The 18,410-nt window shown below is 40.7% G+C and overlaps 1 protein-coding gene across 3 annotated transcripts in view; it reads right to left on the reverse strand.

The window, feature by feature from the left end:
• Positions 1–15,324: 15,324 nt before the first annotated feature.
• The window catches only part of AZIN1 (antizyme inhibitor 1), a 41,037-nt gene continuing 37,951 nt past the window's right edge, over positions 15,325–18,410 (reverse strand). For all 3 annotated transcript variants that reach the window (XM_053559621.1, XM_053559619.1, XM_053559620.1), the window contains exon 12: positions 15,325–17,629. In XM_053559621.1, the coding sequence (XP_053415596.1) occupies positions 17,518–17,629 (112 nt within the window). In that variant the 3' untranslated portion in view covers positions 15,325–17,517. The remainder of the gene's footprint in view (positions 17,630–18,410) is intronic.

An 18,410-nucleotide genomic window follows, 5' to 3' on the forward strand; every position in this document is an offset into this window, starting at 1 on the left:
AGGGAGGTGTCCGTCCTAGGAAGATGGAGGACAGAAAGGCAATGCCTCACCTTGGCAAATCCATATCTTAGGTGAAAGCTGGTTGGGGAATAAAAAAACACATTTAAAATCTGCTGTGGGCCAGGCATGGTGACTCATGACTGTAATCCTAGCACTCTGGGAGGTCAAGATGGGAGGATCCCTTGAGCTCAGGAGCTTGAGACCAGTCTGCGCAGCACAGTGAGACCTCATCTCTATTATAAAAGTATTAAAAATTAGCCAAGTATGGTGGAGTGCACCCATAGTCCCAGTGTCATGGCAGGCTGAGGCAGGAAGATCATTTGAGCTCAGGAGTTTGAAGTTATAGTGAGCTACGCAGGATTGTGCGACTGTACTCCAGCCTGAAGGACAGAGCAAAATTCTGTCTCTAAAACAAAAATCACCTGCTTGTAGCTGTGCTTGGTGGCACACAAGCCTGTAATCTCAGCTACTGAGAAGGCTGAAGTGGGACGATTGCCTGAGGTCAGGAGTTTGGGACAACCTGGGCAACACAGTAAGATCCTACTTTGCAAAAAACAAAAAAATACTTGCTTCTTGCAAAACACCCAGCTGGACACATGGTAGTATACAAAGACATTTAAGACTTGGGTCTCTGAACAACCAATTGACTGGCCGCCTTCAAGGCATTTCTAAACCACAAAAACAGACCCAGGGATCTAGCAAACCCACAAAGAATCGTTTCTCACAGCCACACAGGGAACTGTCCCCTACAGATAAAAAGGTCCCTTGCTTTGAGACTGAACCAATCCCCTTTTCTCCTAAGCAACCAATCCTAACGTGGCAAGACTGCCTCAACCACTGGACCCTACAAAAACCTCTCCTAGCCCTTGTCACTGAGTGGCTCCAAAGGCTTGCCTGGCACATGGGCTCCTGTGATGCATCAAGCTAAGTAAATAAGCTCTGTGTGGCCGTGGGCATGTCCTTGCTGAGCCTGCCATCTCTAGGTGAAAGAGTTCATAGCCCACCTGGAAAAGCTAACATGGAACTGCACATTTAACAACCACACCCCTGGAGGCCAGAGTCTTCTAGCCTTTGGTTACATTGTTTCACATGCCAGGAACATCCTCCCAAATCCCCAGGGCTGCTTCTGGTTCTGCTCAGAGCTCCAGCATTTGTCTTAGAGGCTGGAAACCTAAATTGTACCTTGGGACTCGCAGTGGCAAAGGATTAAGTGTTGTTGGGAAGGGGAGACAGGAACTCCCTCTTCTTTCTGGCTCCTCCCTACCTCAAAACACACTGTAAGCAATGCAAAGGACAGGGAGGTGGGGGCACCTGTAACTCTCAGAAATGACAGAACATGAGCTTGATACTAAGTGCAATCAGCTGTGCCTTGAGCCTCTCACAATTGGTGGCGCATTTCAAGCAGAATGAGCAAAGGTAACCCAAGAGCGCCATCTAGTGGGACAACCTGCGTTAGCAGCCCATGCCCTGGTCTCTTTCTGCCTGGCAGCTACACACTTGCACACCAAGGCCAGCCGGTGCACCTGTCAGAAACAGCACGTCCAGCTTCATTGCCTCAGGTGCTCTGCTCTGCTCTCCTCTGCACTGTAGAAAACAAGCTTCATCTCTATGCTATTGGACACTGAAATTTTTGAAAACATTTTTTGAGTTTTGAATTAAATGTGTTTCCCTTTTATTCCTGGCCCTGAGGAGCCAAAAGAGTTCTTTAGAAGGATTTTAGGATGATCTTTGTGTAATAACCTTACTTCTAGTTTACCTAATTTTTAAAGCCCCTTTTCCACTGTCATTTTCCTTATCTAGTTTCTTATATGAAAGATATTTCAAAGAATTTTTGGAAGATGGGGTCATCAGCAATTCCACGTAGAGTCCAGAATCTCCATTGCCTTCCAAGACCACTTATCAGGAGTCATCAAGGTAAGAGCAAGAACCCAGGAGATAATTACAATAACTACATGTACTGAACTTTACTAAGCACCTGCAATGTATAAACTCATTTAATTCTTACAACAATCCTACTTTTATAGGTAAACACATAAAACTGGGGATAATTCATCACACAGTAATAAATAATGAATATCCATCCCCATTATGGAAGAAGTATCTAAGGCTCTGAGAGGTTAAATAACTCATCTCTGATCACACAGCTAGTGAAGGTACAGGAGGATTAAGACACCCCAAGCCCCTCATTAACTACTTAAGCTCTACTGCAGAGCTCCGAGACGCACCAGCCAAGAGGAGCAGCCCGTAGAGTGCTGGGGATTTGTGGGGCACAGAACAACTTGGTATGCACTTAGGGTTGTGTGGATTTTATAGTTGATACCTGCCCTGCACAGAATCCCTGCATATGAGGGATGTGAAGGGGGCTATCTCATCTAAAGTGTCAGACTAGTTATTATGCCAGGCCTTGGGATCAAGTGAAGGCAGGTCTCTCCCTCAGACAGAACCTAGAGCTCAGTTGGAAGGTTCTAGAAGCCCACTGGAATGGAAGTGCCATGCAGCAGGGATTTGGGGCTGTTCACTGCTGGTCTCAGTGCTAAAATAGTGTCTGGCATCTAAATATATATATGTGTGTGTGTGTGTGTGTGTATATATATATATAATATGTATATATATATATATATATATATATATATATATATATAATATGTTGAATAAATACTAAACGAATGGATGATACAGTTGAAATCTCTCCCAGGCTTTGCTGTGAAGGGTCAAGGTATCTGAGAGGTGCTGGGATGGGTGGGAAAATGGAGGCTTCCACTTGACGGCCAATCAGGGCCTGAAAAGCACAACCCCATCACATCCCAGATAAAACTCTGAAGGGAGATTTAAAGCAGGTTAATGACTTAATCCAACCAGTTTTGGAAGTTCACTGTATTGATATTGAAACAGTCCAGGCAGGAGCTGGGAGGGGGAGGAAGGGCAGGGCTCTGGAACCAGGCATGTCTGGCACGGCCCAGGTGCTTGAGTGGGGCAATGCTGCACATCTGGATGGCAGTATGTGCTGTTAGCAGGCTGAGGCTGAGGGAAATGAGGTACAAGGAACTGGGCCTGAGTTGCTGGGCTGGGGGCTGAGTTATAAGAAGAGAAAGACAGAAATGTTGAAAATTAAGAGTTTATTTTCAGCTTGGCTCCCATAGCTCAGTGAGTAGGGTGCCGGCCACATACACCGAGGCTGGCAGGTTCTAGCCAGGCGGGGGGGCCAGCTAAACAACAATGACAACTGCAACCAAAAAATAGCTGGGCTTTGGGAAGTGGGGGCGGCGCCTGTAGCTGCCTGATTCTCTGCTGAGTCAAGAGAATCACTTAAGCCTAAGAGTTTGAGGTTGCTGTGAGCAGTGATACTACAGCACTCTACCAATGGGCGACATAGTGAGACTCTGTCTCAAAAAAATAACACAAATTTTCAAGTAAAAGTAACTGCTTTTTGGACATGATTTTATGCCCTAAGTCAGTGATTCTCAACCTTCCTAATGCCGCAGTGTATTTTCATTGTTAAAAAGGGGTCGTGACCCACAGGTTGTGAAGTGTTGCCCTAAGCTGTCTTCTGGGCTGGATCCTGGAGCTCACTTTCCCCTAGAGAAGAGGCATTAGGAGGACTGCAAAGCAGTCACAGCCACATCCTTCTAGAAAGTCCAACTGGCATGAATCTACCCTGTTTCCCTGAAAATAAGACAGTGTCTCATTTTAAGATGTGCTTCCAAAGATGCGCTAGGTCTTATTTTCAGGGGACATCTTATCTTTCCTGTGAGTAGGTCTTATTTTCGGAGGATGTCTTATTTTCGGGAAACAGGGTACCAATTCCATTCTCCCAGATCACCTTGTAGGCATCCCAACTAAGGGCTTGCCTATGGTGGAAGTGACTTCAGCAGCCAGGTCACCCTGTCTCTCTAGACTCTCTCCTGCAGATAGGTGGCATCTGCCATACATACATGAAGGCCATTCACTGGTACTATATTTATTAGAGAAGAAAGGTATAAAGGACTGGGAGTGGCAGAGGTGAAATGCTGGGCAGTTAGCTGTGACATCAGACTTTCCCTGGTATGCAGAGAAGAGAAGAAAATGGCGGCTGGAAGGTTGGAATGAAAACAGAAAGGTGTCTAGAAGGCAGTGCCACAGAATATGAAGGCAGGAGTCTTTCAAAAAGCTATTTTTCGAAGAGCTGTCAGGTGATTTTTTAAAAATGGCTTTTTTATACTTTCCTGTATTATTGGAATTTTGAAAATTTAGTAATAGGACAAAACAAAGGTTTCTTTTTTTTTTTTTTTTTTTTTTGTAGAGACAGAGTCTCACTTTATGGCCCTTGGTAGAGTGCCGTGGCCTCACACAGCTCACAGCAACCTCCAACTCCTGGGCTTAAGCGATTCTCTTGCCTCAGCCTCCCGAGCAGCTGGGACTACAGGCGCCCGCCACAACGCCCGGCTATTTTTTGGTTGCAGTTCAGCCGGGGCCGGGTTTGAACCCGCCACCCTTGGTATATGGGGCCGGCGCCTTACCGACTGAGCCACAGGCGCCGCCCAAAACAAAGGTTTCTTAACTTTGTAGAAAAGAAGACAGAAAGCAGGAACACAATGGGAGCTTGATAAGGAGAGAGAGAGAAGGGGCAGACAACTAGCCACTGAGCAAGGACAGCAGCAAACAGGGGCCACCAAGGCAGATGGATCAGGGTCAAGAGTGTTTCGTTTTTTTCTTTTTTTGGAGACAGGGTCTTGTTCTGTTGCCTGGGCACAGCTCACTGCAACCTAAAACTCCTGGGCTCAAGTAATCCTCTCACCTCAGCCTACAGGTATACACCAACACATGCAGCTCCATTTTGTATTTTATGTAAAGATGAGTTCTCACTATGTTTTTCAGGCTGTCCTCCAACTCCTGGCCTCAAGTGATTTGCCCACCTCCAGCTCCCAAAGTGCTAAGACTACAGGTATGACCCACCACCCAGCCAGTGCTCCTGTTCTGAAGGGCCACATACATGATCGTTATGGGTTATAACCCCATCTATATTCCTATGTTGAAATCCCAACTCTTGGTACCTCAGAATGTGACCTTATTTGAAAGAAGGGTTATTGTAGGTATCAGTTCAGTTAACATGACGTCATTAGTGTGAGACCTAATCCAATATGACTGGTGTCCTTATAAAAAGGGAAAACTTGTACTCACATATAGTATATGGCAAGGACACATTTACATTTGGGTTTTTTTTATCTAAATAGAACTTCCCATAGGAAGTTTGAAATCTGGTTGAGATCTGAGTGGAAGAGAATAGGGTCATGGGGAAGAGAATCAATTGACAGCCAGCCTGCCACTAAGTAAGGCCACTTCCTGTGTGACCTTTTTTTTTTTTTTTTGGTTTTTGGCTGGGGCTAGGTTTGAACCCGCCACCTCTGGCATATGGGACTGGCGCCCTACTCCTTGAGCCACAGGCGCCACCCGACCTTCTTAACTTCTGTAAAATGAGGGGCACGAGCCTATCTTGTAAGGTTGGTCTGATGCTTGAGTTCATTCAGAAGACTAAAGGGGTTAATAACCAAAGCCCTTAGAACAGTGCTAGAAACAAAGTAGTATAATGGCTGCATAATTCTGCAACCATCTAGCCAGGCAAGAGGCCCTTGTGCTATACAGTAATGTCAAATTTCTCACTGATGCCATTGTACAGCACAGGGCTTTCAAAGTTCAGGAAACAGAAGAGCTGTTTAGCTTTCTAAAGTTGTCACTGTCAGTTTTTTTAATTACTATTATACTATTATCCATCCTGAGCCTGTAACTTTAAGTACAAGAACATAAAAGGAATCTTCAGGATGGAACCTTGAAACAGCTAAAGATTTGGATCATATAGATAAGGCCTATCAGGAGATGCTTATTATTGGACTCCCTGGCAGATTTGACATTGGTAATCTGGCCCTACCTCCTATCTCACCTTTATAATCCCTTACACCTTGAAGGAGGGCCTGTGCTATTTTTCCTAACAGATCTCAAACACCCTGGACTTAAAGACCTAATCCTCTCACATTTTACCTTGAGGTTATATGTACAAAGGGCCAACAATTAGTTTTTCTACCTTGAAAGAATAAAGGCCTAGGAACAAAGCAGTTCAAAGCAAGCATTTTACTAAACCTTTCACAACAGCAACCCCTTCCCCCTTTTAAAATTTACAGGCCTAACTAATGGTTGGAACTACTAATCAGCGTTAAGAACCGTTACTCTTGGTGGCACCTGTTGGCTTGAAGGAGTAGGGCACCAGCCCCATATACCTGAGGTAGCAGGTTCAAACCTGGCCTTGTTACTCGGAAAAATTTAATCCCCAAGGCAGCAGTGTTTAGACGTAGAGCCTATTACGAGGTGATTAGGACATGAAGCTGGCATTACCTAAACCCATTCATAACCAATTTTAAATGATGTTTTGGAGGGATTACTAAAGTTCTCTTCCCTCTCTCAGTAACAGGATCATATGTTTCAAAGACTATTATTTAAGTTACAAGTCAAAATCATCCCACTCATTAAGTTTAAAAACAATTAAACTTAAAATGCAGAAATTAAAATTCTATTTTTGTGTATCACTATGGTAAGGGATTGTTGGTTAAGTATATGATCAATCCACAAAAGGTATAAAACTTCATATACTATTCCTGTAATCTTGTGCAGAACCTACCTTTTTATATTTTGGATGCCAGAGTGCCTTAAACTTGCCTCTCAAATTTAGCTCCAAGAGGCAGATGGAGGCAGTTTGGATGGTCTCCGAAAATCTAAAGGGCCCCTTGTCTTGACAATTATGTTTATGCAAGTGATACGTATTAAGGGGCATATTATCACTAGTAGACTGAAAATGCATGCCTTTTCTTAGTCCTTTCTAAACTGAAAGGGCACTTTAAAAAGGGTAAAACTCCACAAGAATGAGATCAGAAGATGAAAAAAAAATGAAAGCTGGAAAGTAGATAAATACTAATTTAGCAGCATTAGGAAAATTGAACCCCAAGACCAGTAATTGGGAAAACAAAATACTCAGAAATCAAAAAACCTACAGGAATTGGCAACAGTCTTGACTTCTGCATGTAGGGGCAAAATAAAGATTAGCTATTTAAGCATTTAAATCCCAGATCCTTTTTCCTACATTGCACAGCTAGCCAAGCGCCCTCTCTTTCGGCAAGACTTCATTCTCTAGAGAAGGTAACCAACTATCTGAGGGCAGACATACTCTCCAGAACAGCAGTTCTCAACCTTCCTAATGCCACGATGTATTTTCATTGTTACAAAGGGGTCACAACCCACAGGTTGAGAACCGCTGCTCAGAATGAGAGGTGACCTCCTGCACACTGAAATCAGACCCAACTCTCTCACACTGTTGGGCTTCTAGAATGCTGGCAGGCAGGAGATAGGAAGAACACGGACTTGACAAGCAGCTAAAACCTTGAAATAATGACATCAAAAGTCCTCGTCTCATTTGCCAGGATGTATTTTTTTAGTCAACAAACTGCCTTCATGCACTCAGAGCTTCCTATTGACTCTTCGGCTCCCCACTCAGATACAGGGTTACCAAACATTTTGAGGCATTGATCCCAAACTTTCTGGCACTAGGGACCAGTTTCATGGAAGACAATTTTTCTAGATCAGTGGTGGTGGGGGAGGGAGGGCGTTGAATAAAGCGCATTACATCTCTACCTCAGATCATCAGGCATTAGATTTCACAGTTCACAGCTCATAGGAGAATCTAATGCCACTGCTCTGATAGGAGGTGGAGCTCAGGAGGTGATGCAACTGTAAATACAGATGAGGCTTCTGGCTCACAGCTTTTCACCTCCTGCTGCACAGTTCCTAATAGGCCACAGACCTCAATGTAGTTCCTGGAATAGGGGTTGGGCCCCCAAGGTTTAAGGAATGCCTGGAATCATAAAAGATCAAGGTTAACTCAATAACATAAGACAAGTTAAGATAAACTCTCCAGAGCTTTTTTTTTTTTTTTGGTGGGGGCAGATGTCAAGGTAAGGAGAGAAACTTCCAAAACACTAACATTCTCAGAGATAAAACATATTGCTATAATCTTAGCTTGGAAATTTAAAATTACATGAGTGAAAGATATTTGACTTGGAATATAGAGTTGAGAAAACTTCCCAGGAAGTGGAGCAATTTGAGAAACCTAAAACAGAAGGGAGGAAATTGACAAAATGCTAAGAATTAAAATCACTAAACTTTAGCCAAGTGCCTCCTCCTATACACAGTTAAAAATCGAGTGGTGACAAAATTCTAGGCATAGGCGGAGTGTCGTGAAATCTGGCACCATTCTTTTTTTGAGACAGAGTCTAACTTTGTTGCCCTAGGTACAGTGCTAGAGTGTCATAGCTCACTGCAACCTCAAATTCTTGGGCTCAAGCGAGTCTCTTGCCTCAGTCCCCAAGTAGCTGGGACTATAGGTGTATGCCACAATAACTGGCTACAGACACTTACGTTTTCAACTGCCTATAACTGATCCAGTGCTAATCTTCACATGGGGCCATCAGCAAATAAAACCAACTCCAAAGAGTTTCTGACAGGCATCAACAATATTATGGTAGATTCAAGGTTTGAAAGACCATTTAGGAACTAACTTGCTTTTGAAGCTGCTTTTTATAGGACAAGGAATTCAGGAGAATGAAAGGTGAGCGTTACCTGCTGCATTTAGTATGCTGAGACAACAAAAATCAAGCATGTTGTAAATATTAAACCATTTCTAATTCCCATTTCAAAAACCTTAGTTTGACCAGGACCAGTTCCTAAGAAATAAAACACAAACCCCTCACCTGTTGACCACTCAAGTCAGATTGCCCTTTGAGCTGTGTGGGTGGTTTCAGTATTCCTGCATCTACACTCCTTTCTAGGTGAAGACATACACCCTTATTTAGAAGACACGTGTAGCACCTACCACAAGTCTGTAAAGGAAAAACAATTGCTCAGTATGAATAGGAACTATTTTCAGTCAGAAAACTTTTCAGGTTAGCTTTAAATTACCCAAAGAGAAGATCATACTTTAGTATTTCTTCAAACTTATTAACATAAAATACATCACTATTTGTCTTTCTATAGACTCCCAAATCAGTCATACAAGGGTAAGGGAAAAAAATCCAAATAATCCTTGACTCAAATTTGATTCCACTCCCAGAAGAAAAAGGCTTCAGAAACCAGACATATCTTACCTTTAAGCTGCCCTTAAAGCTGGAGTTAGCTAATACCTTATGTAGTTAAGCTCACCCTCCCAGCAAATTCCAGTCAAAACCAGAACTAGGTTTTGCTTCTTACTCCTAGGCTAGTTTTATGCCCATTATGAAAGCTTGCATCGCCATTACTTGCACCATACTACTTTTCCCCTTCAGGATAGATGAGACTCATAGGATTTGTTTACAACTTGAATGTGGAAGACTAAGTTTTTGCTTTTATATTTTAATTGATTCCTGTTAGGCAATTTAGGTTTCTATAATTACTGTGCTTTTTAGCTAATACTTCAAGGTTATATTAAAAATCAACTAAACAGGAGGTGGACCAAGATGGCGGGTGAGTAACAGCTTCCCTGCAACTGGACACGGTGAGTCTGGGGAGATAAGACTCCAGGCATCTCTGGTTGGTGGAATCTGCCTATGATCATCCCTTTGAGGATACAGGAAGTCAGAAAGGGACTTCTGCACCCCAAGAGGAGGACAAAAACAGTGAAAAACTGGCAAGTGGCACGTGTTCGATTGACCTAATCCCATTCGCAGCCATGAGACTGCAAACCAGAGTGGCCTTACCTGTGAACTGTTCCGGTGTTTTTGGACTTGGCACTCAGTTGAACTGCCTTGGGGGAGAGCTTGAGCAGGAGTATGGAGGACTTTGGGCATTGTCTAGGGCCCCAGACTGAGTCATTGAGCAGGACGGAGCTAATAGTGTTCAGCTGTGGGCCACAGGGTGCCATTGTGAGAGAACTGCCCCGGCAAGCTCTGTCCTCAGGGTTGCAAAGCAAGGATCCGGCGGGAGCTAGTAACCTAGTGACTGAGCAACCTAAAGGTGGGGACTGAGTTGCCTTACAGGCTTAACCCTCAGGGGCAGAGTGAGACCCGTTTTGGCACACTGGAGTCTCGGGGTGTTGCTCTGGGTAGAGTTGTAGCCCTCAAAGATCTGAGAAACACAGTAGAATCCCTCAGTAACAGAATGGAGCAGCAGAAGAAGGGATTTCTGACATTAAAGACAAGCTTTCAAATGCTCCCAAACTCTCAAAGAGGAAGAGAAATGGAGGGCAAAAACAGATCACTCTCTCAGAGAGCTCTGGCATAATTCGAAGAAAACCAATATTCATCTTATAGGGATCCCTGAAAGCAACAAACTGGCTTCACAAGGTGCAGAGTCTCTTCTCCATGAGATTATGAAGAACTTTCCAGACATGCCAGGAGATTGTTAAATTCAGATAGCAGACAGTTTCAGAACTCCAGGACATCTCAACCCAAATAAGACATCCCCCAGACACATTATAATCAATTTCACTAAAGTTAATATGAAGGAGAAAATTCTGAAAGCAGCCAGAAGAAAACCATCAGCTACAAGGGGAAGAATATTAGAATAACTGCAGATCTTTCTGCTGAAACCTTTCAAGCTAGAAGAGGATGGTCGCTGACTTTTAATCTCCTAAAACAAAATAACTTTCAACCCAGGATCCTGTACCCAGGTAAACTGAGTTTCATTTATGACGGAGAAAATAAATACTTCAATGACATTCACATGTTGAAGAAATTTGCCGTAACTAAACCAGCTCTCCAGGATATTCTCAGACCTATTCTCCATAAAGACCAACGTAATCCTCCACCACAAAAGTAAACCCACCCAGAAAATTGTGATCAAATTCCAACTTCCACAGTTGCAAAAGGATTAAAAATGTCCACTGGACTCTCAAAAGGCTTATCAATATTCTCAATTAATGTGAATGGTTTAAATTGTCCTCTAAAGAGGCACAGGTTGGCTAACTGGATACAAAAACTCAAGCCAGATATCTGCTGCAAACAAGAATCGCATCTTACATTAAAAGACAAATATAGAGTCAAGGTGAAGGGATAGTCATTTATACACCAGGCAAATGGAAAGCAGCAAAAAGCAGGCGTTGCAATCCTATTCGCAGACGCAATAGGCTTTAAACCAACTGAAATAAGGATGGACACTTCATATTTGTTAAAGGTAATACTCAATATAAGATTTCAATTATTAATATTTATGCACCCAACACACCTCAATTTATAAGAGAAACTCTAACAGACAAGAACAACTTGATTTCCTTCAGATCCATAGTAGTTGGAGATTTTAACACCCCTTCTGAAACTCTACTCTCAGAAATACGAAAATCTGAAAGATATCAACCAATACCTGGAAGTACGCCACCTACCAAGACTTAGCCAGAATGAAGTGGAAATGTTGAACAGCCCTATATCAAGTTCTGAAATAGCATCAACTATGCAAAATCTCCCTAAAAAGAAAAGCCCAGGACCAGATGACTTTACGTCAGAATTCTACCAAACCTTTAAAGAAGAACTAGTACCTATACTACTAAACCTCTTCCAAAATATAGAAAAAGGAGAAATATTACCCAAAACATTCTACGAAGCAAACATCACCTTGATCCCCAAACCAGGGAAAGACCCAACAAGAAAAGAAAATTATAGACCAATAGCACTAATGAATATTGATGCTAAAATACTCAGTAAGATCCTAACAAACAGAATCCAACAACATATTAGAAATATTATACACCATGACCAAATCGGATTTATCCCAGGGTCTCAAGGCTGGTTCAATATATGCAAATCTATAAATATAATTCAGCACATAAACAAACTAAAAAATAAGGACCATATGATTCTTTCAATTGATGCAGAAAAAGCATTTGATAATATCCAGCATCCCTTCATGATCAGAAGACTTAAGATAATTGGTATAGAAGGGACATTTCTTAAACTGATAGAGGCCATCTACAGCAAACCCACAGCCAATATCGTATTGAATGGAGTTAAACTGAAATCATTTCTACTCAGATCAGGAATCAGGCAAGGTTGCCCATTGTCTCCATTGCTCTTTAACATTGTAATGGAAGTTTTAGCCATTGCAATTACGGAAGAAAAGGCGATCAAGGGTATCCACATAGGGTCAGAAGAGATCAAACTTTCACTTTTCGCAGATGATATGACCGTATATCTGGAAAACACTAGGGATTCTACAAAACTTTTACAAGTGATCAAGGAATACAGCAATGTCTCAGGGTACAAAATCGACACCCATAATCTGTAGCCTTTATATATACCAACAATAACCAAGCTGAACAAACAGTCAAGGACTCTATTCCTTTCACAGTAGTGCCAAAGAAGATGAAATATTTGGGAGTATACCTAACAAAGGACGTGAAAGATCTCTACAAAGAGAACTATGAAACTTTAAGAAATAGCTGAAGATGTTAACAAATGGAAAAACATACCATGCTCATGGCTGGGAAGAAGCAACATTGTTAAAATGTCTATACTACCCAAAGCAATATATAATTTTAATGCAATTCCTATTAAAGTTCCATTGTCATATTTTAAAGATCTTGAAAAAATACTTCGTTTTATATGGAATAGAAAAAACCTCGAATAGCCAAAACATTACTCAGCAATAAAAACACAGCAGGAGGAATCACAGTACCAGACCCCAGACTGTACTATAAATCGATAGTGATCAAAACAGCATGGTATTGGCACAAAAACAGAGAAGTAGATGTCTGGAACAGAATAGAGAACCAAGAGATGAATCCAGCTACTTACTGTTATTTGATCTTTGACAAGCCAATTAAAAACATTCAGTGGGGAAAAGAGTCCCTATTTAACAAATGGTGCTGGGTGAACTAGCTGGCAACCTGTAGAAGATTGAAACTGGACCCACACCTTTCACCATTAACTAAAATAGACCCTCACTGGATAAAAGATTTAAACTTAAGACATGAAACTATAAAAATACTTGAAGAAAGTGCAGGGAAAACTCTTGAAGGAATCAGTCTGGGTGAATATTTTATGAGGAGGACTCCCCAGGCAATTGAAGCAGTATCAAAAATACACTACTGGGACCTGATCAAACCAAAAAGCTTCTGCACAGCCAAGAACATAGTAAGTAAAGCAAGCAAGACAGCCCTCAGAATGGGAGAAAATATTTGCAAGTTATACCTCTGATAAAGGTCTAATAACCAGAATCCACAGAGAACTCAAACGTATTAGCAAGAAAAGAACACTTGATCCCATCTCAGGGTGGGCAAGGGACTTGAAGAGAAACTTCTCTAAAGACAGACACACGATCTACAAACACATGAAAAAAAGCTCATCATCCTTAATCATCAGAGAAATGCAAATCAAAACTACTTTGAAGTATCACCTCACCCCAGTAAGAGTAGCCCACATAACAAAATCCCCAAACCAGAGGCATTGGCGTGGATGTGGAGAAAAGGGCACACTTCTACACTGCTGGTGGGAATGCACACTAATACGTTCCTTCTGGAAGGATGTTTGGCAGAATACTTAGAGACCTAAAAATAGACCTGCCATTCGATCCTATAATTCCTTTACTAGGTTTATACCAGAAGACCAAAAATCACAATATAACAAAGACATCTGTACCAGAAGGTTTATTGCAGTCCAATTCATAATTGCTAAGTCATGGAAGAAGCCCAACTGCCCATTGACCCACGAATGGACTAGCAAATTGTGGTACATGTACACCATGGAATATTATGCCTTAAAGAAAGATGGAGACTTTACCTCTTTCATGTTTACATGGATGGAGCTGGAACATATTCTTCTTAGCAAATTATCTCAGGAATGGAAGAAAAAGTATCCAATGTACTCAGCCCTACTATGAAGCTAAATTATAGCTTTCAAATGAAGGCTATAACCCAACTATAGCACAAGACTATGAGTGAAGGGCCAAGGAAGGGGAAGGGAGGGGGGAGGTTAGAGTGGAGGAAGGGTACTGGGTGGGGCCACACCTATGGTGCATCTTAGAATGGGTACAGTCGAAACTTACTAAAGGCAGAATACAAATGTCTACATACAATAACTAAGAAAATGCTATGAAGGCTTACGTTGAACAGTTTGTTGAGAATATTTCAGATTGTATGTGAAACCAGCACATTGTACCCCTTGAATGCACTAATGCACACAGCTATGATTTAACAATTAAAAAGAAAAAGAAAAAGAAAAAAAATATCAACTAAACAAGCAGCAGTGCACAACCTTCCCCTCACACCGAAAACTCCAATTTCTAAGGACAAAGCATAATAGCCAAGCACATGCTACAGTCATCTCGATATCAAGCATCAACCACAGGTCCATTTGCATCCATGTAGCAGGACTTAGCCAGGCACTTTTCAGAATATTAGTCTTTAATCACTAATGACCTGGCAAAGAGAAGGTTCTACTGCCTCTATCCTATATACAAGGAAACCAAGGACCAGCTGAACTACTTGCCCCAAAGAACGTAATCTAATGGGTGGTGAGATCTGATGTTTACTGAACCCTTGACTGTGTGCCAAGCATTATCTCTATATTGCTACTTTTATAATTGGCACTTTATATCTGGGAAAACTGAAGTACAGAAAGGTTAGGTGAATAACTTATTTTCACACAGGGAGTAAACATAATTTCAATCAGGCAGACAGGAGTCAAAGTCTACACCTGTAACTATCACCGTATACTGCACCACTGCATTGCCTAAATAAAATCTTTAATGTTCTTCTGGAAAAATAGTGAGAAGACCTATATCAAGCCACCCAGTTAACTAGTGTTCAAAGAACAAGAAGATGCTGATTTTCATTTCGGCAAGAGTTCAGAAGACTTCTAAAAGCCAAGACAAGTTAGCGACCATATACTCCAGAAACAAAGGGGAGGGGAATTGCAGAGGGTGTGGTATGGCTTCTCTAACACAATACTCACTTGAATAATATTAGTGCCCATGTTTACTTGGAATAACATCTAGCTTAATTTATATCAATTTTTTTTTGTATCAATATATTCCTTTAGTCCCAGTTTAAAACTCTTAGGCCAGTGAAGTCAATGTACCTAGAAGTAGTAGCTCTAGTAACATCTAAGTGCTCACATATATATTATGCTTTATCAAAACGCTCATTGTTCTAACAATGAGTTTATCTTTATCTAAAACTCTTATTGTTGTAACAATGAATCTCATCTCCGTATCTTATCAGATTCAATTTACTTTGCAATAAAGTAAGATTCCTAAAGAATGTTTGCAAGCTAACATACACAAAGGTGATACATAAAACTTCACCTCTATTTCAAGATAGAAGCCATCAAAGTAAAACATGAGGAGGAATAAAAACACTTTATCTATGTATTCAGAATCACACACAGTTACCTTTACAGTTCAATTTACTATATAGAAATCACTTGGGTTTTATATTTTCAGTTAAATTTTGAACTGAGATTACAATATTGTAACAAAAAAATTTTACATTAGTTCAGTACTTTTTAGCATACCAAATTGAAATACATAGGTTCAAACTTCAAGATTTATGGCAAACAGTCTTCAAATACAATACAGACATTTCTTAAAGTTACCATAATATTCATATGTGTTACTTGCAACTCTGAGCTGTTTCACAGAGAACAGCTCTCCTATGAATATGGCAAAACTGATATGCCATGAAGTTCAAGGCTATATAGTTAAGCCAAGGACTCACAGGTTTGGCATTTCTGGACCACCACAATGCACAACATGTAAAGAAGGTAGGAAACAATTCCTCCTTACGGTTTAAAAGAAGTTGCATGGTAGCTTGGAATTTTGCATAAAATCCCATATCATACCTTGGAAAAGTCCAAGGGCAATTAGATGACAATGGTTTGGGGTCCTAATTTTTTTTAATTAATAGAACCCAAAAAATTCAAATGGGCATTAATCAAAATCAAAAAAATATTAAGCACCTACTGGTTTAAGAGATTGAAATTAGAGATTCATGATCAATTTCTTTCCACCTTGAAATCAAGGTGTAAAAACCAGTTATTAAGTGCATTCCAAACTTCTCCTATGTAGCACAGGTAGAATTTTCTGTCTATTGGCACCAAAGTGAAGTCACATTTCCTCTTGGGAGACAGAAATTCCACATCTGAACATAGAGTAAGTTAGGAAAAAATGACCCCTGTTGTTAATCATTATTGTGATTTTGAGATCTAGGATTATTTATATACTAGCAGTGAACAAAGCAAATTCCTGGCAACAATCGTCAGGTTAGTGATGCTAACTCCTTTCCCCCAACCACAATATTTTGTATGAAAAGAATTAAAATTACTAAGATGAACAAATGGGAAAAAGAAACTAAGGGGAATATTTCAAACCAAAAACAAAGTCCTAAATTTAAAATCATTGCAATTGAGAAACTGAAGAAAGTAAGTGTGCTTTACCCCACACCCCCCAACTCTGAATTTAAATATTCTGTGCAAAAGAGCATCAGGTGTCTGGATAAACATGTAGCCCTTCTTTTAAGTTTTAGTGCTCTGCAGTTTTCTGCAATTTTATTTCCCTCCCCCCAAGCTTTTTCAAAGTATTTAATAGAATCTTCCATCTCAGCCGAAAGATTTGGGATTCAAAGATTTACTAAGATACTCTATGAGACATAGAGTGCATTCATTCTATCTATACAGAAACACCTATTAATTATTACAATTGGTTTATGCAGGATTAACATTTTTGGTGTTAAAATTGTTAAACATCATGCTTACTGCACATCAACTCCCCATAATGAATCTGAACTTCACAATGATTTACCACTTTACTTAAATTACTAATTAAATAACTGAAAAATCCACTGAGCCAAACTAAACTTAAATGGGCTATAAAGAAAAATAACCTTCAAAACAGTCCATATACACATCTATTTCAAACCTATCCTTTGCTAGCTAGCCCCCTTTCCCAAAGTTTTAGCCTGAAAAGAGTAAAATCTACACAAAATTTTATTGCAATCATACAAGGGTTACATTAGGTCAAATACAACAAATACTATGATGCAATTTTACATTTATTAAACTACAGTTCAAAGCACAAATTTACACATTCTAAATACACTAACGTATCTAATGAAGTCACACTGGTCTTCCACTGACATTGGATATATCTGGGTGAAAGACATTAACTTTACAAGACTTTTTAACACGAATCCTTAGTATAAAAACTGTGTACTTGTATGTAAACGGTTTAATGGGGAACCCAACTAATGGGCTTCCATCTCCACTAAGTCATCCATTTTGTTGCATATTTTATTTTAAACGCTTAAGGGGTAGGACAAACTGTAAAGTTTAAATCTGGATACATTATCTAAATCTCCCATTACCCCCAATGAATTCTAGATGAAAGCTGACTTTGTCTGGTCCCAAATAGCTATTACTAATAATTTTTGTTTCCGAGAGAATTAACAGAATAAGATTGTTTGAATTTTTTTCCACACTGGAATGTCGACCAGACAAGCTTAACCTGCAACTTCAGATCTAAAGAAGCGTTAATGCCTGTTTAAGCTTCAGTGGAAAAGTTGTCTTCTTGGCTCAGCTGAATGCAAGAAGGCACAAAGAAGAAGTTCTTCATCATTGTGTCTGAATTAATTCCAGCATCTTGCATCTCGTACCTAAATAAAAATAAGCAAAATTCTAAATTGAAGCCCAAAGACCACACAATCACATTAAAGACAACGAAAAATTAATCAATTTTCTATTATAGTCATGTGCTACATAGCAAAATTTTGATAAAAAATGAACTGTATATATGACTGTGGTACTACCAGATTACAATAGAGTTGAAATTTGCTATTACTGGCTGGACACAGTGGCTCACGCCTACGATCCTAGCACTTCAGGAAGCTGAGGAACATGGACTGCTTGAGCTCCGGAGTTTGAGACCAGCCTGAGCAAAAACAAGACCCCATTCTCTACTAAAAACAGAGAAAACTAGCTGAGCTTATGGCAGGCACTTGCAGTCTCAGCTACTCAAGAGACTGAGGTAAGAGTACTGCTTGAGACTAAGCGTCTGAGGTTACTATGAACTATGATGATGCTAGGGCACTCTACCCACAGTGAAAGAGTGACACTGTCTCAAAAAAAAAAAAAAAATCCTATCGCTTATTGACATCATAGTTGTCATGATATAAACTACTGTGTTTAAATCTCTTTAGATGGGCGGCACCCGTGGCTCAGTGAGTAAGGCGTCGGCCCCATATACTGAGGGTGGCAGGTTAGAACCCAGCCCCGGCCAAACTGCAACAAAAAAATAGGTGGGCGTTTAGGCAGGCACCTGTAGTCCCAGCTACTTGGAAGCCTGAGGCAAGAGAATCGCCTAAGCCCAAGAGCTGGAGGTTGCTGTGAGCTGTGACTCCACAGCACTCTGCCCAGGGTGACAGCTTGAGACTCTGT

The sequence above is a fragment of the Nycticebus coucang genome, chromosome 13 (assembly GCF_027406575.1).
Source record: "Nycticebus coucang isolate mNycCou1 chromosome 13, mNycCou1.pri, whole genome shotgun sequence".
NCBI classification, from domain to species: domain Eukaryota; kingdom Metazoa; phylum Chordata; class Mammalia; order Primates; family Lorisidae; genus Nycticebus; species Nycticebus coucang.